This window comes from Ammospiza nelsoni, chromosome Z (genome assembly GCF_027579445.1).
Source record: "Ammospiza nelsoni isolate bAmmNel1 chromosome Z, bAmmNel1.pri, whole genome shotgun sequence".
NCBI classification, from domain to species: Eukaryota; Metazoa; Chordata; class Aves; order Passeriformes; family Passerellidae; genus Ammospiza; species Ammospiza nelsoni.
The window spans coordinates 31,268,915-31,292,314 of NC_080669.1; the positions used below are offsets into that span (position 1 = coordinate 31,268,915).

At 40.8% G+C, this 23,400-nt stretch overlaps 1 protein-coding gene across 1 annotated transcript in view; it reads right to left on the bottom strand.

The window, feature by feature from the left end:
• Positions 1 to 5,976: 5,976 nt before the first annotated feature.
• Positions 5,977 to 23,400, bottom strand: part of AOPEP (aminopeptidase O (putative)) — a 175,058-nt gene continuing 157,634 nt past the window's right edge. Inside the window, exons 14-16 of the mRNA XM_059492960.1 lie at positions 19,787 to 19,873; positions 9,669 to 9,813; positions 5,977 to 6,780 (exon numbers count right to left, since the gene is read on the bottom strand). Coding sequence (XP_059348943.1) covers positions 9,673 to 9,813; positions 19,787 to 19,873 — 228 coding nt within the window. The 3' untranslated portion in view covers positions 5,977 to 6,780; positions 9,669 to 9,672. The remainder of the gene's footprint in view (positions 6,781 to 9,668; positions 9,814 to 19,786; positions 19,874 to 23,400) is intronic.

Consider the following 23,400-nt stretch of genomic DNA (forward strand, 5'->3'; position numbering starts at 1 on the left):
CTTGATGCAAAAAAAACAGTGCCACACCAGCTTTTAGCATTGACCTTCATTCTGTGAATGTAGAACTTTTCTCAGCATCACATCTGTCCTTCAGCTGATGCTGGCATTACTTCATACTGGTAACAGTGAATCAACTAGCTTAAGAAATAAATAAGACTGGTCTTTCTGTTTACTTAGTCTGGAAGCTTTCTAGTTTCCATTCCTTCCTTCCAGCTATCAAGTGAATTTACATTCCTGTGATTTAATTGGAAAAAGGAGAGGCAAGTGCTGCTGGGGAGAAGGTGGGTGCAGAAACTGTAAAATGTCAAGAGGTGTGCTTACCTCTTCTTGTATAAAACTGACAGTCTTTCATTTATCTGACTCTTCATCTGTGTAAAGAGTGTGCTGGTTTAGGCTTTGGTAGAGTTAATTTCCTTTTCAAAGGCTGATGTGGGTTCGAGTTTTAGATTTTTGTTAAACACAGAATTGATAATAAAAGAGCTGTTTTTGCCATTGCTGAGCAGGGCTTTCACAGAACCAAGGCCTTTTCTGATTTTCACAGAGCCATGCTGGGGAAGAAGTTTAAATTAAAATAGGTGAGTTTCAGGCACACCAAGGAACAGATGCAGCCTGAAGTAGGATGGTTGCTGAGATAATGTAATTTTTAGTTCTATTGTACTTGCAAGAGTTGACTGTAAGGAGGTACAGCTGGAGAGCAAATAACTTTTACTACCAAATATAAAAGTAAGTGTGGGACAAAGTTACTGTGAAGAAACAACTTGAGGTTAAAAAATTTTTTTAAAACATATGCTTTTTCTGTGTGGTAGATGATGAGCACTGTCATCCTTTCAGGATTAGAGATGAAGTGAATCACATTATGGTGCTAAGCACCAGCTTCTCAAACCAGCCTGTTTAGATCCAGTCATGATGACTGGGGATGACGCCAGTGGCAAAGCAGCCAACACTGGTCCATGAATAAAATGCCTCAGATGGAGCTTCAGCAGAGGGCTCCAGTGCTGAGACAGCAGTCCCAATGAGCCCAGAGGAAAAGCCTGGATGTGCTCAGAAATAGGCAGTTTTCAGAGATGACTGAAGTGAGCTACGTTAGCTAAAGGGTACAGCAATGTCCAGCTGCTGCCCTGGGGCATGTGAGCAAAACCAGGGTTTCACAGGTTGTACTGTGGGCACTACCACTGTGCTAATAATTTCCGATGTGTAAATGATCATGTAAAAGCAAATTTTTACAGAACTGCAATTTCTGCATGCTTTCAGGTAACAGAACAAATGCCTGTTGTTCTTCTGGAAAACAGGTATATTTTAGTATTATAAAATATTGATTTTGTGCAGAGAATATGCACTTAGCTTAAATCACAGCAAACGGACAAATGCAGTTACTCTCCCAAGGACTGTGCAAATGTCTCAATTTCTTTAAACACTGCCATATTTCACTGACCTAAAATGTCAGCTTGGCAGCAGGTAAGATTTTAAAATAAATTTTCCAGTATACTGTGTCCACAGAAACAAAGGAACATAGCCATAAGTGTATATGTTCACTTCATATTTTGTTTATGTGCCTAAACTCATACACTTGTGAAATTCTAGGTGAGTCAGCTCCTCTGTTTGGTTGCTTCCTTGTCCTTTCTTGCAATTTTTTTCCTTCTGACTAGTCTGGGCATCAGCAATTGAGGTCAGAAAGAGAAATGGACTTAGGTGTCTGTTGAAATCTTTGACTGTTACAGAAGACATCAGACATGAATCATGAATACTGGGAACTGTAGCACAAAGGTAGATATTTTGTAGCTTTAAAAACTCACAAGATACATTATTAAAACAACCACAAGATGTATTAATTTTTTTTTTTTAGATATTAAGAATTGGTGTTGTGGAATAGGGTTTTCAGTGAATTAGAGGATGGTTTTGGCTCAGCGTGTGGGTGTATTTCAAATGTTGCTCTTATCTGAGTACATTATTATGTGAATGTTTTTTCAAAGTAAAATACCATTAAGTTACTGGTAAAAATTTGAATGGCCTTAGATATTTCATGTACTGCTAGTCACTCTTAAATCACGTGTAGTGAAAGTGAGACCTGCTGCATCACTCATGTGTCTGAGCTGGCACTTGCCTGCAGTACGGGGGCCTGGAAGGTGTGGGTTTTCCAGACATTTACAGTCCAGTTTCTGCATGGAAAGAATCAACCCCAAACTAATAGAGCCTTTGGGACATAATGGCTCATGGTAACTCAGCTGCTTGCTGATTCTTACAGAAGCACCATGGTTTCCTCCCATGTACCTCTGTATGCAAAGGAGCCTACAAACACTTGACATTTTCTGTAGTACAAATACCAGTTCTCAAGACTTTCAACAGCTGTGGAGATGAACTGACTGGCTGCAGTGCTCTGCAGGATACATTTTAATACTCCATATAACTTTGTTTTGGTAGCATCCTTTTTCATTGTGCTTTTTACATGTCAGAAATCCTTGGGCTCTTTATGCTAACTTGTTTCCTCAAGCTGCCCACTTGCTGCATTTCCAGTCAGACCTTTGTTTCCAGACCATTTTCCTTTGCTATTCTGTGTGAAGCATGGGCAATAGGGTACAGCTAATTCCCTTCTAAAGGAGACGTCACAGAGACAGCAGCAGCTGCAAACACCTCCCAGCAAAGCTGCAGACAGAAAACAGCTGTCAGCAAAATGGTTTTGCTCTGTACTTGCAACAGAAAGTGTATGGCAAGGAATGAATGCATTCCCACTCTGAGAAGCTGAGGGACTCGCAGGGCCACCCCCTTGTTATGGTCTGCCTTTACTCTGAAAAAGCAACACAGTAAGCAGCGTGATGGTAATCCTTGCCTAACTATAGGGACACAGTACAATTTTTCATCTGAGATTCATTTTCAGAGCTGAAAGAAACACTGAGATCCTAACTAGATGCTGGACTGATGAAGTAAGTGGGAGATAGCCAGCACTGGGCTGTCAATGCTCTTCAGAATAATATTACCACTGTGTTTGGAAAGGACTGAATTGGAGATGGGAGGAGGAAAAAAACTCCTACAAAATGCTGTATTTTATGCAGAGTGGGCAGCCTATGAAACAAGTAAATGAAACCTAAGGGCAAAGGCATACCCATATAGGGGCCTGTGTTGTCATAGCCACATACAATTATACAATACACTGAAATGGAAGTGACCCACAAGGACCACTGAGTCCATCTCCTAGACTAAAGTATTGTTTGAAAAGACATTGCTTCCTGTAATGATTTAGTTAGAGGAAGCTTAGAAATAAATTTCTTTGTTGTTTACTTCTATTTGCTACAATTAGATTCTGCAACTTCCTTCTGTTGGGAACTCTATAAGAACACCCACCTGAAAGAAAACCATAATGTTGGTGGTTTGCTGGGGTTTTTTCCCCTTAGAATTTCATCTTAGGCTTTTGATAGTAGGGTCTATCTAATCTATCATTAAAAAATTACATGTGCAGGACCTACTGCTCCAGCTGGATCCCTACAAATCTATGGGGCCTGATGGGATTAATCCAAGTATCCTTCCAGAGCTGGCTGATGTAATCATAAAATGTCTCTTTTTGAGTGATCTTAGGAATCCAGAAGTCCTAGATGACTATAAGCTGGCAAACCATAGTCCCGATTTTCAGGAAGGGCAAGGAGGACCCAGGAAACAACGGGCCTGTCAGTCTCACTCCAGTGCCTGGTAAAGTTATGGAGAAGCTTATTCTGGGGCTACTGAAAAACACCTGAAAGACAACGCAGTTATCAGTCACAGCCAGCACAGCTCATGAGAGGGAAGTCCTGCTTATCAACCTGGTTTCCTTTCATGACTGGGTAACCCACCCAGCTGACCAAGGGAAGACAGTGAAGTTTTTGATACTGTCTCTCACAGGATCCCTCTGGACCTACTGTGCAGCCTCAGCTGGATAAACACATCATGGCGTGGGTGAGCAGCTGGGTCACGGGTCAGGCACAAAGGGTGACAGTGAATGGGGTGACATCAGACTGGGGACCTGTCACTACTGGGGCTCCACAGGGTCCCTCCTCAGCCCTCTGCTCTTCAACATCTTCATAAATGACCTGGACACGGAACTGGAAGGGATACTGTGCAAGTTTGCAGATGATACAGAAATGGGAGGAGCTGTTGACTCCTCCAGGGCAGGGAGAGGCCCTGCAGAGAGATCTCCACAAACTGGGGGTCTGGGCAATCACCAGCCATATCAAGCTCAGCAGAGGAAAATGCTGGATTCTGCATCTGGGATGGGGCAGCCCTGGATGTATGGACAGACTGGGAATGAGGTGCTGTAAGCAGTGCCATGGAAAGGGACCTGGGGGTCCTGGCAAGTTGAACGTGGGTCAGCAGTGCCCTGGCAGCCAGGAGGGCCAACCCTGTCCTGGGGTGCATCAGGCACAGCATCACAGCTGGGCAAGGGAGGGGATTGTCCTGCCCTGCTCTGAGCTGGGGCAGCCTCACCTCCAGTGCTGGGGCTGGTTTGCTGTACAAGGAGCAGCTGAGGGCACTTGGTCTGCTCAGCCCAGAGGAGACTGAGGACAGACCTCACTGCAGGTACAAGTTCCTCATGAGGGGAAGGGGAGGGGCAGGCACTGATCTCTCCTCTGTGGTGACCAGTGACAGCACCTGAGGGAACAGCCTGAAGGTGTCTCAGGGGAGGTTTCAGTTGGATATTAGAAAAAGGTTCTTTCCCCAGAGGGTGTTTGGGCACTGGAACAGGATCCTCAGGGAGGAGGTCACAGCCTGACAGAGTTCATGAAGCATTTGGACAATACTCTCAGGCACACGGTGTGTCTCTTGGGGCTGGTGCGGTGCAGGGCAAGGAGCTGAATTCAATAATTTTTGTGGGTCCCTTCCAACTCATCGTATTCTGTGATTCTGTAAACAATTATATGGTTCCATTCCAATGCTTATTGCATGATTCAGAAGGATTTTAAACTAAGGGCAATGCTTATATCATGTTAGTGACCCTACTAAACAATACATATGTGAGTCTCCTATGCTCTCTGATGAGTTATGGTGACCATAACTGTTCAATGCCACCTTCAGCTTTCTTCTTAATCTGGAGCCTCACTCTATATCACAATGCTAGGATTAGCAACAAAAGGCCCCATAAGCACTGATGAAGGGCCAGGACTGCCACCTCTTTGTCATCTTTTTGGTATTTTGGTGTTTGCGTTTTATCTTCTGTTGCTTTTCTCAGTTTCTACCACACATGATGGGTCACGACTTTGTAGTGCGGGGAAATGTTCAAGTTAAAGCTGCTGAAGCCGACTGTAGGAGCTGTAGCAAACAAAACTACTGCTGTGCTCAATATTAAAATAAAAAAGGCAAGTAGATTGTTTTGAAAGAAGAAATATTTGCTGCTATTTTAAAAATGTGTAATATCTTATTTGCCCTGTAGCTTTAACAGTACTGGCTACGAAGAGGCCTACAATGTACTTAATTTCTGCATATTTTGTGCAAGAGTCTTATCCAGCTCTGCATTTTTTCCTTACACAATGAAAAAGGCAAAAAGCAAGCTGGTTTCTTTTGCTGGCCTTCGCAGAAAAACCTGTGAAATGAAGTGTAACTCTGTTATGAATAGGATCCTGTAATAACTACGTCTGTGAGAGTCACTACATTAGAAGTCATTGTGGTGTCTCAGTGCCTTCCTGGACAATTTCCTAACTCTTGCTGCATTTGAAAGAACTTGGTGAGTGTCCCTTAATTCAGGTTTTGACACTATGCCTGCCAAGGGGGAGGTCAGAAAATGTGGTGACGTGAAAAGGAACTGTACTCTTTGTACTGAAGACAATGTTGAGGCAGGCTTTCACTTTAGATTCTAAGAACTTTTAATAAGTACCTCATTTATTTTTTTCTCATTAACATCCCTTAAGTAATGAATTCCAGGTTCTTTTCTCCTGTTGCAAAAGAAGGAATGAAGTCATTCTTCTTCCCATGTTTTTAAAATAATGTTGAACCACAGTGCAATGGAAGGACTATATATACTTGAAAAAAAAATTAATAATTTTATTATTATCAAAGAGGATTTGATATAAAACAATAGAGTACAAGGGAAATAAGTTCACAGATTTTTGTGGTTTAAATTCTTACTCTCTGAAAGGAACAATGAAGATGTCTTCTAAAAATTTAGAGATTCACTGATCAGGAAAGGATACACTTGAGATATCATTGCAAAATAAGTATCACAAGGGCATGAAAGACATTTTCAGAAAATGGGAGGTCTGACACTTCTAGTAAAATTTCACCTAAACATGACAGAGAGAGCATGATGATCTGTGTTTTTTCTTCAGTCCCATCCCATCACTAGGATGATGGCAGGTAACTTTCTACAGTTTATTTCTGCTTCTATCTAATCTTACAAGCCCCACCCCAGCCCCTGCTGATTTCACACTGAGGCTTTATAAATATGACATAGAAGTTACAAACAAAGTTTTAAGTACGCAATACAACTCCATCCATTTTCAGAATGCCCAAATTAATAAAGTTGTTCAAATCAAGAATCTTTGGCATCTGCAAACCAGAATGATTGTATTACCAAAGCACAAGGATAAATCCAGAAATTCCTGTATCAAAGAACTACCTAGAGTCAGAGAAGCTCATGTGTGTGTAGTTTGTCTTGCGTTCTCAGTTACAGTGGACCTCTAGAAATACAGAAAGGTTAATATTTCTGTCAGCTGATTGTTTTAGCAGTCACATAATCCTTCCTTTGATGTCCTGGGTCAATGAAATCCTAGTACCATCGGAGTTTAGCAGAAGATCTATTAAAAGAGTTGTCTGTGATCTTTCCTGCAACGGAAACAGCGTTTAAAGTTATTACTCTGTCACAATGAAGGAATATCTCTGCATTCTTGATTGCCCCAGCTTTCCAAATTGAGTTATATTTTAGGTCACCAGTAGAGTCTAACTGTAGCTACAGAGTTAACAATGATCTCTTTAGCTTCCTAAAGCTACCACAAAAAGGTCTGGAGAAGACAGGGAGGGATCCATGGCGGAAGCACTAATGTTTTGGTTATTACCAGGTTTCTCTGAAAATAATGTTGGAGGCAAGTTACCAGAGCAATACTGTGTGATGTGCTACATATTCACATACCTTCTCATCTTTAGCCAACAGTCCTCTTAAACAGTACTGAGGTAGCTTTTCCACCTTAGGCCATTTAGTGTCTAACATCAGGACATAAGGTGTACTGATTCATTTTTGAGAGAAAACAGCAACAACATTTCTCAAAGGCTCTTAGGAAAGGTACATCTTGTTTTTTGCTCTAGGGCTCGACTCCTGTTCCTGCTGAACTGAGCCAGTGTGTAAAATCAGAACTGATATCAGCTCAGTAGGCACCGGAGGACGGGTCCATCAACAGCCTGGAACAACAGCAGCAGCTGTAAGTTGTTTCCGACTGGAGCTGCCACCATTTCCTGCAAACGACACATAGTGCTAAGCTACAGCTTAGCTCAGAGAGGATCATTACAGTATCCATTAAAGAGAAAACAAAATCTTTATTGACAATTTCAGGTTAAAAGTCACAAATGTTATTTACTCTGACCTTCAGGAAAGCATGGTAACCAAATTACTGTAGGCAATGCCTTACATCTGCAATCAGACTGAGAACTTAAGGAGCACTGTTTATTCTCAACTAAAACTAAAAGTCTTTGGTCCTTCCCAGGTTGCCTCTGCCTCTTATTCTCCATACACTGAGCCTCAGACACATGCCTTCATCACAAATCTGCCCGTTCAGCAGCAAGGGATCTCTGCCAGCAAACGCTCTCTGCCCTGCAGAGAGTCTCCTCTCCCTTCTCTTCAGGTGCAGAACTTAGCCACTGTGAACAAAGAGGAAAACAATCACTGTTCACCAATCAGCTAAGCTCTGCACCTCACCAGAGAGATCTTGGTCTCAGCAGAGATAGTTTTCGGAGGAGGTTCTTCCATGATGCTCTGCTGCTTTCCTCTGTTTTTGGTGGGTTTGGGGGTTTGCTTCTCTCTCCCTCTCTCTATTTTTTTTTTTTTTGTGTGTGTGTATGTGTGTTTTTTGTTTATTTTTTTGATAGATGGAGAGGATTCCACGCTGTGCACCCATCAGACTGTTAATGGTGAGTTTCATGCTAGCAGCTGTGGTCATGGCTGCGTGGTAATCCCTGGCAATGTGATTTTAATCTTAAGTCACAAATCATCATGCCAGGAACCCAAACAGCCATAACATTAAAAGAAAGCTGTGTAGTTACACAGAGTATTGTACTCAGTATCTTTAGGTTTTATGTTATAGCTAACCATGCACTTCCACTCTGTAAAGTCAAAGGGGTAATTCTAGACTATTGCTAACACCTGCACACCATGTAATTTTCCTGTGCTAGATACTTACCATCAGAATCTTGTAGAAATTTTGATTTTATTGTTTCTGGCCTTCAGACACTTGAAGACACCTACCAGATTAAGATTAAGAACTGTTGAACGTAACTCAAATTCCTTTGAGTCCTTGATAATTGGGAGTACACTAAAGAGTCTCTTTAGCTCTGTTTTAAAAGGTGTCTCTCCTACCCCACCACTGATATCCTGCCACTCTACAGTCTGATCCACCTTTCCCAAAAAGTTTTCTTGGCAGGCACAATTCTTGTCTATACAGAAGAACAACATGGCTTTTCATAATCACATTTGCTTTCATAGTATCTGTCATTGGCTGTATTTCATATAAACATAGCAAAAAACCACTACAAAACCAAGCGGAACTCACAGTTCTAGTACTGCTAGAACAGAAGAAAATTAAGATTTTTGCTTGGTATCAATTAGGTGACAATGTTTTTTTGCTAAATTAGAAGACTGAATTTTGATACCACAAATCAGCTGTAAAGTTTGTGAAGAACCACAGCAATCAGTCTGTAGGATGAGTCATAAGATTAACCAAAAATGCTGTACTCTAAGAAACTTTCATACAAATCTTAATGGGTTATACATTAAACATGCATGTGCAGACACTGTAAGGCTACCTCCAACTGCTCGGACAGAGAATTGGAAAGTATCTTTGCAAATTTATAGCCTACGGCAATCATCATTCCAGAAATATTTTTGCAATTCTGCTTTTTCTGGTGATTCCTCTCCTTTAATTTCATAAACAAGCTAGCTTTTTCCTGTTAAGGCTACTTTTCTTACCTCATAATCAATCTTTAAAACCTCCGGTTAACACAAAAAAACCCTGAATTATCAGCTAGTTCTCACATGATATTTGCTTCAAAGTCCACAGTTTCATATTTCCACTGTGGGATCAGGCTTTTTTCAAAGACTATGCTGCCTGTCAGGTCAAAATGCAGCTCTATTAAACAGAAATGGTCCTTGCACAATTGAAATTTTTGTAAGCAGAGTTAGGAATACAGGATGGGAAACAACTGTAGGCAGAGCCTGGCCTTCTTTGGCCATTTGGACTTACAGTTGCCTCTTGTATAGTCCATTACAATAAAGCCATTCTCCACGTTCTCCAGCTATGCCTACATGTATGTAACTCACTGCTCCCGCTGCTGGGCTTAAGGAAAAGAAGAAAAAACAAGCCAACAAGACATGTAACAAGAGTTATTTCTCAGCCTAAGCAGCTACAAGTTGTATGGTATGCCATAGTTTACCATGTTCACTGAGCTCTGCATACTTTTTCTATATGAAGCAAAATCAGGATGTTAGGATTAAAATGAAAAATCACCTTTTCAGAATAACATCTCTGCCACCACTTTGGCTGAGGATGCATCCATATGTTCTTGTGCTGCAGCAAAGCATTTCCGTGCAAGTTCTTGTTGTTTTGCATCTTCATTCACCATTAATTCACCATAGAGATACACACCCATAGCCTGAAAGAGGAACATAACACACAAGCATCCTACCACCAGTAATAACTAGTTAGCTGGGTTTTTGTCACTGACCCTCTAGTATTCATTTAAACTAAAAATGAAACAAAACAGACAATCCAAAACACAGAAAATACCATTTACTCTCTAATGTCTATTCTGTCCCCCAGAAGAACTAATTTTCTCTGTGTGTTGGAAAAGAAATGAAATTTAGCAAAATGTTTAATTATAGTGAGTTGTGTGTGAATCGGTTTGTTAAAAGCAGTTTTGTAGCCGTTGAAAGTCTGTGTTGGGTTTTGTGTGTAACCTAGCAGGTAGTCTTAGAGATTTAATAAATATTTAAACTAGTGTAGGAAAGTAAGAATGCTAACCTGTCTAGAGGCAGCATACAATGCTCTTAGAATAAGATAAACAAGATTAATGATCTTGTTTATGAACCAAAGAATGTATCACAAGGCGTCTGTGACTAGGCAAAGGGAACTGTTTCTTAGAAACTTTGTTATGAATCGCATGTATAAGAGAGAAGCACCCATACGTGAAATTGGGGGCTCGGGCTTGGGACGCTAGTCCACCGGCTCCCCGGGCCCTTAATAAAGCACCGCACAAAACTTGAAACTTATCCGAGTTTTGTGTCATTTATCAATCGGGCAACAGTTTTCTGGCGACCGCGGCAGGACTCCAAGGGTTGCCGGGGCGGTTCGTGTCTCGATCCACTCCAAGCCAGCACCGAGCACTTCTCGGGGAGTCATCGGTCGTGCCCGACCCCGCGCCTGTCGGACAAACTGCCAAGGTAAGCCCAAAGGTGCTTTATATTGGAAAAAGGCGATAATTGGATTTGGATTTAGTAGTTGGTAGAAAAGCCTAGGCTCCGGCCATAAGACGTCTAAAGACGCAGGACCGGAACTTGCCTCCTGTTTTGTTTTTTTTAGGAAGGACAGCGAGAAGGTATATTGGTTTAAAGTATATTGGTTTATTAGGATTAAAGGTGGAATTAAAGGCTGTAATATGATGTCTTTTAAAACTTTTAAAACCTTAGTGCAAGCCAATGGTAAAATACCTGGAAATACACCATTAGGTTGTATATTGAAACGATGGAAAAGTGAGGAGTATTATCAAGAATTGGATAAAAGTAAAATGATAGATTATTGTAATCATTGGTGGCCTGAATATGAGATTGGAGATGCGAGATGGCCAGTGAATGGTACACTGGAATTAGAGATAATGAAATCTTTGATGCAATTTTTAAAGAGAAATGAGAAATGGGATGAAATACCATACTTAGATTTGTTTTTCGTTTTGTACCGGAAAGAGGAATGGCAAAAGGAGTGTGGTATCTTGGTTTTAGAAGTGAATGATGAGAGAGAGTGTGTGAGATGTAAAGAAAGAAAGGAGCATAATTTGTATCCTTCAATCGAAGAAGATTTGTCCTATTGTATAGCACCCCCAAGGGCTCCGCTTGCTCCTAATGTGCCCCCTGCTCCCCCTGCGGATATAGCTATAAAAATGAGATCTAGTGAGAGCGATAGTGATGGTGATGATGGTGAAAAGAATGAGAGTGTTAAAAGAACTCTGTTAGCAGGGCGGACTCGCCAGGGAAAGAAGGGGCAGAAGGGGCCACATTTAATTGCACCGTTAAAGGAAGCTGTGGGACCACAGGGAGAAAGGATACTTATAAAGGTGCCTTTCTCCCCCGGGCATTTGGTAATATGGAAGCAATCAGCAGGGAGTTATCAGGAAGATCCTGAAAGGGTGGCAAGGGTGGTTAAAATGGTAATAAAGACTCAGAATCCGGACTGGAATGATTTACAGGTATTATTAGATACTGGAGCCACATATTCTGTACTCAATAGATGATTCGGACCTTTGAGTGACACAACGGTACAGGTGGTAGAGGCAACAGAGAAGCTAGAAGAACAACCATTTTTACAACCTTTAAATCTTAAGTTTGAGGGGAAAGAATTAGATCACCAATTTTTGTATATGCCAAACTGCCCCACACCCCTTCTTGGCAGAGACCTGTTGTCCCGACTTAATGTGAAAATAATATTTGAAGGAAGAAAGGTGAAATTGGAAATACCTGAAGAACAAATAGCAGGCATTTTTGTGATCAAAGTAGTAGATGCCTCTCCTATTCCAGAAGAAATTGAGCAAGCTGTAGTACCCTGGGTATGAGAGTCAGAGGTCCCCAGAAAATCTAAAGCTGCGCAGCCAGTAAAGGTAGAACTAAAGGAAGGGGCCCAACCTGTGAGGGTAAAGCAATACCCCTTGAAGCTTGAGGCAAGGAGGGGAGTAGCCCTGTTAATTAAACAATTTTTAGTTCAAGGAATATTACAGGAATGTGAATCGGAGTATAATACTCCAATTTTTCCAGTAAAGAAACCTAATGGTAAGTACTGTTTGGTACAAGACTTGAGGGCTATTAATGAAATAGTGAAAGACATACATCCAGTTGTTGCTAATCCTTACACCTTGTTAACATCTGTATCAGAGGAGTTTAAATGGTTCTCAGTGATTGACCTTAAAGATGCCTTCTTCTGCATCCCACTGGCAGTAGAGAGTAAGAAATATTTTGCCTTCGAGTGGGAGAGTCCTGATTTTAGGAGATAGAAGCAGCTTACGTGGACGAGACTCCCACAGAGATTTAAAACTCCCCTACTATTTTTAGAAACCAACTGGCCAAGGAGCTAGAAGAATAGAAGATAACCCAGGTAACAATATCCCCATCCTTGTATGTAGTCCTGCAGTACGTGGACGACATTTTTCTGGCTACTAAGGAAAGAGAAATGTGTGTGGAATTAACAATTAAATTACTCAACATGCTTGGCCAAGCAGGGTATCAAGTTTCTAGAGAAAAAGCTCAATTGCTCAAAAATAGTGTTATTTATCTCAGTTGTGAGATCACACAAAGGCAGAGACATTTGGGAGTAAACCGAATAGAGGCAATATGTGCTATTCCTTTGCCTTGTAACCATCAGGAATTGAGATCTTTTCTAGAGATGGTGTCGACTGTAGATCATGAATTTCAGTCTCCTAGCTAAGCCACTGTATGAGGCCTTGAAGCAGCATCGGTTGGAGTGGACGACACATCAAAAGAAGGCCTTCCAGGAATTGAAGCAGGCACTAAAAGAAGCCCCAGCTCTAAGACTCCCTGACCTGACCAAAGAATTCCAGTTGTATGTGAATGAGAGGCAAAAACTAGCATTGGGGGTCCTCACCCAGAAAATGAGATCCTAGAAGAGGCCAGTAGGATACTTCTCTAAACAACTGGATTCGGTAAGTTCCGGGTGGCCCTCGTGTTTATGAGCCGTGGTGGCAACAATAATTCTTATTCAAGAGGCCCGGAAATTGACTTTGGAGGCAAAAATGAAAGTGTTTGTTCCCCATATGGTCATGGCCGTTTTGGAGCAAAAAAGAGGTCACTGGCTATCATCCAGTCGAATGTTGCAATACCAGACTATCCTGAGAGAACAAGATGATATTGAAATAAAGACTACTAATCATGTTAATCCAGCAGAGTTTTTACGCAGTGACCAGGAGGCTGGGAGACTGGTGCACGATTGCATAGAGGTAATTGAACAAGCATATGCCAGCAGACCCGACCTAAAGGATGAACCATTAGAAGAACCTGAATGGGAACTATACACTGATGGATCCAGTTTTGTCGAGAATGGGACTCGCTATGCCGGGTATGCAGTGGTAACATTAGGTCAAGTAATAGAGGCAAAAGCTTTGTTACCTAGAACTTCGGCCCAGAAGGCAGAAGTGATTGGACTCACCAGAGCCCTGTATTTGAGCAAAGACAAAAGGGTTAATATCTAGACAGATTCTAAATACGCCTTTGGTGTGGTTCATGTACATAGGGCGTTATAGAAAGAAAGAGAGCTTTTGAATTCACAGAGAACCAACATCAAGCACCGGGAAGAAGTGTTACAGCTACTAGATGCGACACACAGTCACCAAGCAGTTGCAGTAATGCATGTTAGAGGACATCAGACTGCGGAAGGAGACGTTTACAGAAGAAATCGATTTGCTGATGTTACAGCACGGCAAGTGGCACGAGAAATATAGACTCAAATGGCATTAGTACCAGTAAGAACAAATCCAGCTACCCCATACCTGAATCAAGAGCCCAAATATTCAATAGAAGATAGAAAACTAATAAACTTGCTAGAGGCACAGAGGAATCAACTTAAGTGGTATGTTACACCAACGAGACAAATAGTGGTACCTACTCGCATAATGAAATTTATTTTAGAATCAGAACATAATAAATGTCATTGGGGGGCAGAAGTATTAGTAAAATTTTTGAAGAATGAGATAATCTCTAATCAGATGTTAACAATGGCAAAAAGAGTTAATGCAATGTGCCCGGTATGTTTGAAAAATAATCCAGTAGTTAAGAGACAAATACAAATGAGAAAGTTGCAAGTCAGGCCACAACCTAGAGATTACTGGCAAGTTAATTTTTCTGAATTGCCTAGGGCACAGAGATATAGACACTTGTTAGTGTATGTATGTAGGTTCTCAGGGTAGCCAGAAACTTTTCCATGTAGAACTAATCGAGCTAAAGAAGTGGTAAAAACCTTGTTAAAAGAAATAATACCAAGATTTGGAGTACCTTTAAGATTGTCATCAGATAGGGGTCCGCATTTTATAGCCGGAGTAGTGCAAGAATTAACATGATTGTTAGATATAACCTAGAATTTGCATACCCCCTGGAGACCTCCGTCTAGTAGGCAAGTAGAAAAGATGAATCAAACCCTGAAAGGACAAATCAAAAAGATTTGCTAGGAAGCTAAACTGCACTAGCCTCAAACTTTGCCTTTAGCCTTACTCAAGATTCGAATTAAACCAAGAGAAAAGGTAGGCGTAAGTCCATATGAGATACTATATGGCAAACCATATCATGCAACCGTATTAAAAGGAGAGGTACATGTGAGTGGAGACCAGGCGATTGCAGAGTATGTTATGTCACCTAATAAGATCTTGAATTCTTTAAGAAATACGTTACAGTGGAATAGACCGCTCACGCTGGAGAATTCTGTCCACGACATCCAGCCTGAGGACCAGGTGTACGTCAAGAAGTGGATCACAGATCTGCTAAAGGAATCATAGAGCGGACCCCACCAGGTGATGATGACGACCTACACGGCGCTGAAAGTCCAGGAGATAGATGCTTAGATCCATTACATCAAGGTAAAGAAGGCACCGTTCCAATGAGAAACCCAGATAGTGTCTCCAACCCGGATGATCTTCCGCGCAAAGCCGCCTTCTTAATTATATTACTGCTAGTAATCATGAGACTAGTACCCGTTCAAGGGTCTACTCTAGTACAGGTTGAAGAAACAAAGGTAACAGTCATGAAAGAGATAGATGTTCAATTAACTTGTGTTATATTTGACAGCCAGAAAGTTGAGGCCGGTGAAGTTATTGCAATAAGGCAACGGAAGGCTGAAAAAAGCCGAGGCAAGATAGGAGTCAGTTGAGATCAAGATAAACAACAAAGAAGCACGGTACTGAATCTTACCAAAGTAACCACAAACGATACAGGAGAATATACATGTTTAGTCAAAATACAAGATAGTTTTAATTACAAAAGAGTGAGTATGAGAGTTTTGCCATGGACAAGAGATCGTGCTGAAAACATAAAAGTTAATCCAGTATCAATGGCAGTAGACATGTGAGATAGGACACCTCTCAGAATAAATTGTTCCTTCCTAGTAAGATCAAAATATCAAAAGAACCTTTAAGTCAAATAGTAGAAGCAAAATAGGGAACTGACCTGAGACAGAATAGAGGACGAGACCAGTTAGTGAGAGAAAGAAGGCAAAAGTTGTGGGTGGTCGAATGTCACTAATCCTAGAATAAGAAATGCATGGTGGAGGCATGACAGAATGATGTTATCCTTACAGAGACACGGTAGAAGGAGTAGACAAGAAGTTAATGATACAATAGAACGAAATACTGAGCAAGAAAACTTAGTGGTAAAATTAATCAGAGATTTTGGAATCATGCAGAACATGACTAAAATAACAGCTTGCCTGCCATTACCACAGGCTGCAAGTGAACCAATTCCCTGGAGAATAATACCAGTAACCAAAATGCCTGAAACATTCAAGAATGTGTCATAGTCCTGCCAGTCAGTTTCCAAACCAGTAAATGTATAGAGAGATTTGTGTATGACCATTCGGGCTATGACTAGAGAAGAATGTGAAAAGAAATCCAATCATTATGGTTAGATTCAAAATACCAGGAGGTGTTTAATTGCAACCCCAATAGATGAGCCATGCAATACAGTACGAATAAGAACGAAATCCCACCAAAATGAGATGAGTTGTCAGAATGTCACACAGAATTTTGACACCTAGAATAGTTAGAAGACATTATGGAGACCCAGTGTTTTAGAACACTATAATTACCTTAGAGAAGTACAATGGTGCATCCAGTGGTCAAGAGTAAAGAATCAGTCACATTATAGAGCCCTCATCATGTTTACATCTTCCCGAGAGTTCAGACCGCAGAAAGAAGATTAGAATTGTACTGAAGTTTTTACATGTGATACACCGGAAGACCGAGTTAGATTAGTACCGGTGAAAATGGCATTAAAGTAGAGATGTGAGTGTAGGGGGTATGATCACACGGTTAGCAGAGAGTCCATAGACAGACCTATAGATTGCAGAGATACTACTGTGCATAGTCCTAGAAATTTAGTCTGAGTGTTGAGACACAGACAGTGGACCACACATTTACCTCTAGATAGATCAGTAACACAAATCACCCTAAAGGTTCCCACATTGTGTCCATACTAGAAACAGAATAGATTGATCCAAAAAAAAAAGACTCAGAGAGAAGAATCCCTAGAAGAGCAGTAGCATGAGCCTAGCTAAAGAGTACAATTTAGATAGATATTAGAGTCGTTACTCCCTCCGGTAGCGACATATCGAAATAGAGAAATGCTCAACAATTTGTTAGGACAGACAGAAAAGTTAGCAGCAGCTACTAAGAAGAGATTTAAAGATCTAAATTTGCAATTGCAAGCTACATCAAGAATGACCCTACAAAACAGAATGGCATTAGATTTGCTACTGTTAAAAGAACATAGAGTTTGTTGGAAAAGAAATGAAATTTAGCAAAATGTTTAATTATAGTGAGTTGTGTGTGAATTAGTTTGTTAAAAGCAGTTTTGTAGCTGTTGAAAGTGTGTGTTGAGTTTTGTGTGTAACCTAGCAAGTAGTCTTAGAGATTTAATAAATATTTAAACTACTGTAAGAAAGTAAGAATGCTAACCTATCTAGAGGCAGCATACAATGCTCTTAGAATAAGATAAACAAGATTAATGATCTTGTTTATGAACCAAGGAATGTATCACAAGGCGTCTGTGACTAGGCAAAGGGAACTGTTCCTTAGAAACTTTGTTATGAATTGCATGTATAAGAGAGAAGCACCCATACGTGAAATTGGGGGCTCGAGCTTGGGACGCTAGTCCACCGGCTCCCCGGGCCCTTAATAAAGCACCGCACAAAACTTGAAACTTATCCGAGTTTTGTGTCATTTATCTATTGGGCAACATGTGTCTGTTTAGTCTAAGGACACTGCTCTATATGCTGTGTTGACTCTGCAAAAACAGATTAATAATTATTAATGTAAGGATTTGTGTTATGGCATGACAAGAAAATCATTCCTCACTCCACTTCCCTTGCCACTGTTCAAGTTGAATACTGTTTCCTTTTACCAACTATCTGATTTTTTTCCAAATGCCCCTTAAGAAAAAAGCTTCTCCTTCCTTCAACAGGATACACATTTTCTTTCCAATTGTCATGTTTACTCACATATCCATGAGCAAAAACTGAAGTACTCCACTTTAAAATTCCCATTTGGCAATTCTGTAACTGGACATCAACTGAATATGGTCACATCTGTGTTTGACTCCCTTTATATCAGAGATACAGTTTAACATGCATAAATTCTGTTTGGGTATGAAGGCAGGCTTTTCCTAACTATTTATTCTGGACATAGCAGCTATAAAAAAAGGTAATGGGGCTCTTGTGAGGAGATCTGGGCCCCTTTGACCACTGCCAACAAAGCTCTGGCTTAACAGGAATCTTACAGGAGATTGTCTTTTTTTTTCTGATGATACATTTTTTTCAGCTAATTACAGGAATTCAGTAAATGTTAAACTGCACTTACCAAGATAGGTTTCCATATGTTACAAAATATTAGCAGCTTAGCACGCTGACTTTTACAGTTACTTTTTGGACTGGCAGGAGCAGAAAAATTTGGACAGCATTGAGAAAAAATAATTTTTAATGCTATTCCTCGCAATTTCTAGCATTGGCTGGTAAGCCTTAAAAACCTCTTCAGCCAGAAGAGACATTTAAAATTTAAAAATGAGAGAAGTAAAAGGAGAAAGTCCCAGAGTGGCAAGAACCTGCCAGACTCCTTGCCAATTCCCTAAGCACACTGTGACACCAAGAGAACCAAAACCTCAGATTTCCAAGGTTTGCAGCTGCACCAAGGTCTGGCAGCCACACAAATGGAGCTGGGCTCTCATTGAGAATTTTTTAAATGGTGACATTTTCTTACTATAGGAGGTACTTTCTCTACTCAGCATTAATAACTCTCCCCTAGGTCTAAATATTTATATGCAGTAAACACACTAGTGTTTTGTAGAACTTCAAAGGATTTAAACAGTCCATTTGCATTTCCCCCCCGACGTTTAAAAATGCCATGTTACATGATCAGTACAGACATGCAACTGCTCTAAGTACTAATCACACCAGAAGCTTGTTGTGCCATTAACTATATGCACTGCTGGAGTAAATGAAATGGAGATTACATTAAAAAGTTGCAAAAAATTATTTCCCTACACTGCAGAAAATGTCTTTACTTGACATAATTCTGTATGGTTTTATCAGCTCAAGGGTTTCCTGAACCCCAAACACCCAGGTTCTGCTGGTGGTCATCTCCATCCTTTCATAGAATATAAATAGCACAATCCATGTAACTCCTTATGAAATAATGTTATTTTATGTCTTTTTTGTTTGTTTGTTTTAATACAGAGCTTGCCGAGAGCTCTGGGGCCTGTTCATTGGCTCAGATATAAATAGGAGGTATACTTCCAAGCTAGAAGAACTCATGACAAACTGCAGTAATTCAGTTGTGCTGTGTTGCCTGAAAGCAGAAAATCCTCATTGGCTGTAAACAGCTCTGTTCGTTGTCAGCATAAAAGGTAAAGACATTAATATCTTGCCTAGATTTTGATGTATCTTCACCAACTTCTATTTTGTAACATATATTTAAATATTTAAAATTCACTCTAGGCAGTGAATGTCTCGATTTTATAGGGCTCATAGTGCATAAAGATACATAAAAGGGAAAACAGAAAAAGAACAAGGCAGCAGTGCAATCAGAATTCTAAGTTCACAGTGGCCTAAATGTAAGGCCATAGTAAAGGAATTATGTATGTCCACCCTCTTAATGCCTTCATAATCCTCTCTTACAATGTTCCTACCCATGGAGGGGCTAGCATTCCCTGGATGTGCTATACTACTTCTGGCTGTCATCTTCAAAACTAAGGTTACCACACCACTGACTGCTTTGCACCTATCCCATACTTGCATTGACATTCACAGCCACACTTACTTCCTCATCCTGCAAAAGGAACCTGCTGAGAAGTATCTTCCTAGCATCACTCATACCTCTGGCTTGCATAAAATGCAAGGAGAGGAGGAATTCTATCCTATTTCCCCACTTGACAGAGGATAAGCAGTCTTTAGGTTTAGGTGGCGTTGAGTACCCCTACCCTAAGTGGCTTCCTTAAACTAAATGTTTAGACGCCCACAGAAGAAAAAGATGAATACACAGCCAAGTTTTTGACAAACTGCAGCAAGAAAATATACTTTTTGGTTTTTTTTATTTCAGCATAAGGGTGTTAAAAAGTTGATTGTTTTCAAAATGCTAGTTCAATGTAACTTACCTGATCCTCTCTAAGGAATCTCTCAATGTCTCCATACCCAGGCTCATATTTGTGTTTAATGACAAGTTCACACCACCGATGACGAACCTTTCAGAAGAAAAGTAAAACTAGGTAAAAACAAACAAACAAACAAACCCTTGTATTTTGTCTGAGTGTTGACAATGTATCTGTACCAGTTTGGCTTTTTCAACTTTGTTGGGTTTGTGTCTTTTGGCAGGTTGCAGCCTGACAAGTCAGTCAGCTGGACAGAGGAGCCAGAACTCTGTGCCCCTCGGGCTTCAGAAAACCAGGATGCTCAAAGACAAACTCTGGATTTGGTGCTAGAAACTAACCCAGATCCAGGCACACATCTGCAGCATCTTTTCCCTGCCACTGTTTCTAGTCTTGACTTTCTTCCTTTTAAGTTAGGCTAGAGGTTATTTCTTTCATAGTGTCAAAAGGAGGGTGGCAGGAAACAGATTACCACTGCAAAGGTCTGGAGAAGCCACAAAATATAACCGATAATATCCCCTATTTAAGTGCATCATACACATGATAAAAAGGCTTAAATGTAATTCTGTATCAATATTAAATCCATGCCAAAAGGATAAAAGTTAGATATCAACCCATGAAACAGACAGCTTTCACTTAAATGAATCAGTTTTGCTACTAACAGATTTTAAGCACATTCTTAAGCATTTAAAATTCATCTGCATTTAAAAAGCTGTCATGCTGTTCTACCAATACACATTGATAAAAACAGTTATTGACACACTGTAACAAAGTTTTCAAGCAAATTACAACTGAAAAAATATTTTTACTTAAGTAGTATGAACATGAATTACATGTGCGTTGTCTTTACATTTTAGACTTTGTTCTTAGCCACTCTTGTGGCCTAAGTGTCATCTTACTCTCCAGTAAGGCTTTCCTGATTGCAGGCAGTGGTAAGCCTAACGTTTTATATTCCATTAGCAATTCAGCACTGATGGTAAACAAAAGCAGTTAAGTGGAATAACTCCCAATGCTTCTGTTTCAGCCTTTTCTCTTACCATCTTTAAAAAGACAGGGCACCTAATGAAAATCACCTTTCATAGCAAGAGTGAAATGTCAGCAGTTTTAGTAGTTTTTGACACTGAGTCCAAATTGTGTTCATATCAAGTATCTGAATAGGAACCTTTCTCTGAATGACAAATGTAGTGATGAAATTGAGAACTGAAGACAGAAAGGGAGCATGGGGGAAAAGGTACTCTTGCTTTTGGAAATAAGATTTTGAAAATAATTTCCTTTTCATCCTAGTCCCTGCCAACTTTTTAGCTCTGGAAAAAATTTCAAAGAATTACATTAGATTAGATGTCAATCCTATTAGCACAATAACAAGTCATAAATGCCCACATGTCCTGTGTACTTGATACCTTTTTTCAGCTGATTCCTTATACAAAATAGTTTGAAGACACCTTAGGAAAACAAAAAACTGAGGTTTTGGGGCTGGGTGGATTTTGCACTCACTGCTTTGAAAGATACTAAATCTACAGCTACAGTGCTGTGCATGATAGGGAATAACTGCTGTCTCTTACAGCTTTTTGCTGAATATAGCAAAAAAAACCCAGCAGCTGCTAGGATCCCTGCTAGTGGAACCACAGCTAAATCTACAAAAGAAATGGCTTTCCAAGATTCAATTCACTTTGCTGTAGATGCCCATATTCATAAGGCAGACCTTCAAAACCCTACCCAGCTGCTGCTTCTCTCAGGAGAGACTAAATGTTTCTCCAGGAAATCTTCCCAGCTTTGTTACAGGGTGTTTTTCAGCACCAAGCACCTCCTTGCCCAGATGAAACTACCCAGAATCAAAACTTAACTATACACCTCTCCTATCTGTAAACCAATATAAACACATTTAAAAGACTGCAGGTACACTTTACTCTGCAGATTCTTCCATACATAACAAACAATCCAAACAGAATTCCTAATGTATTCTGATAGCAAGGAGGAGAAACATGAGGAGGAGAAAGGTTCTGTTATTCCCCCCTGTGATCACTGCTCTTCTACATCTCATGATCCAGCAGTTACAGCACTTACCCAGGAGGTAGGCAATCAAGTGCAGCTTCTGTGGCTGCTCATGACCTCAAACTGTGCCTTCAGTGAGGATATTTTAACAGCAGGGATGGGGCTGTCTTCATACCTCCTGGTGGAGCTGTTATTTCCCCTGCAGTTGTTAAAGTATTTATTGATGTAGAGGTGGAGTCACAAAACTTAAGGGCCTACATTTCTGAGTTCTCTTTATAACAAGCAGGGACCTGGCTGAAAGAGCACAGAAGCCAGTTTGTCCCCAAAACACCTTTCTTGGTGCAACCATTGTAGCTGCATTGAGAGCAGGAGGGAAGCTCTCTCTCTGAAGGCATTCTTACTTCCTGACATATTAACATCATGTATGACTGACACTGCATCAGGGCCTGAGCACCTGAGTTCCGATGGCTTTGGAAAACACAGAATAAGCTATGCCTATTCCCTTAACTGTTCCTTCCTCCATATGGTTTCTGTCCTTAGCAACCAACATCTATTCAAATAGTTAAAAGGAAAAATATTTATTTGTTGAGTGAGATCTGAGACAGCACACACTTTTCTTTCTCTCTTTTGCTTTTTTCCCTTTCTTTCCCAGGGTGAGTACAAATCCCAGCACATTCCCAGACCTGAAACGCTGGCACTTTGCCAGCTGGGGCAGGAACAGCATGCCTCTTCTCCTCAGATTACACATTTGCCTCCCGTCTGCCCCAAATATTCCCGTGGCAGAGCAAACTGCAGGAGAGCCAATGTCTGCTGAAGGGCCTGTGAAACCATCAGCTCAGTCAGCCCTGCTCTCTGCCTTGTGCAAGACCCCAGAAAGCAGAGCACAGAAATCAAGGCTGGCTCTGAGTGCAGGAGGGGCAGGGGGCCCTTGCACAATGTGGACTGAAATACATTGGTTACATTCCTGCCCCCTGCGCCATATGGTGTGTAGACAGCCGTGCTGCCCAAACTGCAGCTAAAACAGTTTCTCAGACACATGAACTATAAAGGATTTTTTCTGATACTCCATACCCCTGAGGCTGATTCCACAAACATAAGAATTTTAGTCACATAAGGGCAGGGTGCAAAAAAAACCCCCAGTTCCCAGCGTCTCATCCAATACTTAGAGTGACAAGAGTAAAATGGGCCCCACAGCTTCACAGCCTAATGAATGAGTCATGCGAACAGGCACTTTCAACAAAACAGTTTCAAAAGGAAATTTAGAAAACCAAGTTGCTTGTGGTCGGACTGGGCTAACCATACCACATCCTGTGCATGCTCTTCTTGGCTTTTCTTTTCCTCCCAGGAGCAAACGCTCAGTGGCAAAAATAAGAATTCATTAGCTCTCTTGCAGTTTTCTCTCTTTATGTTTCCCTGTGCTCTTCTACAGTTCAGAGATTCACAGCATACGTCCTTTTGGCTGGTTACACCATAAACAATATAAACTAAACCTGAAAGGTAATTTACAGCAATCCATCCTGTTATTGCTGGCAGAAAGCACAGAGGACTTTGCTGGATCTGAAGCAACACCTTTAACTGCTCACCCACCCACCCACTCACGCTCTTATTGGTTTGGCAGCTGCAAGGACCCA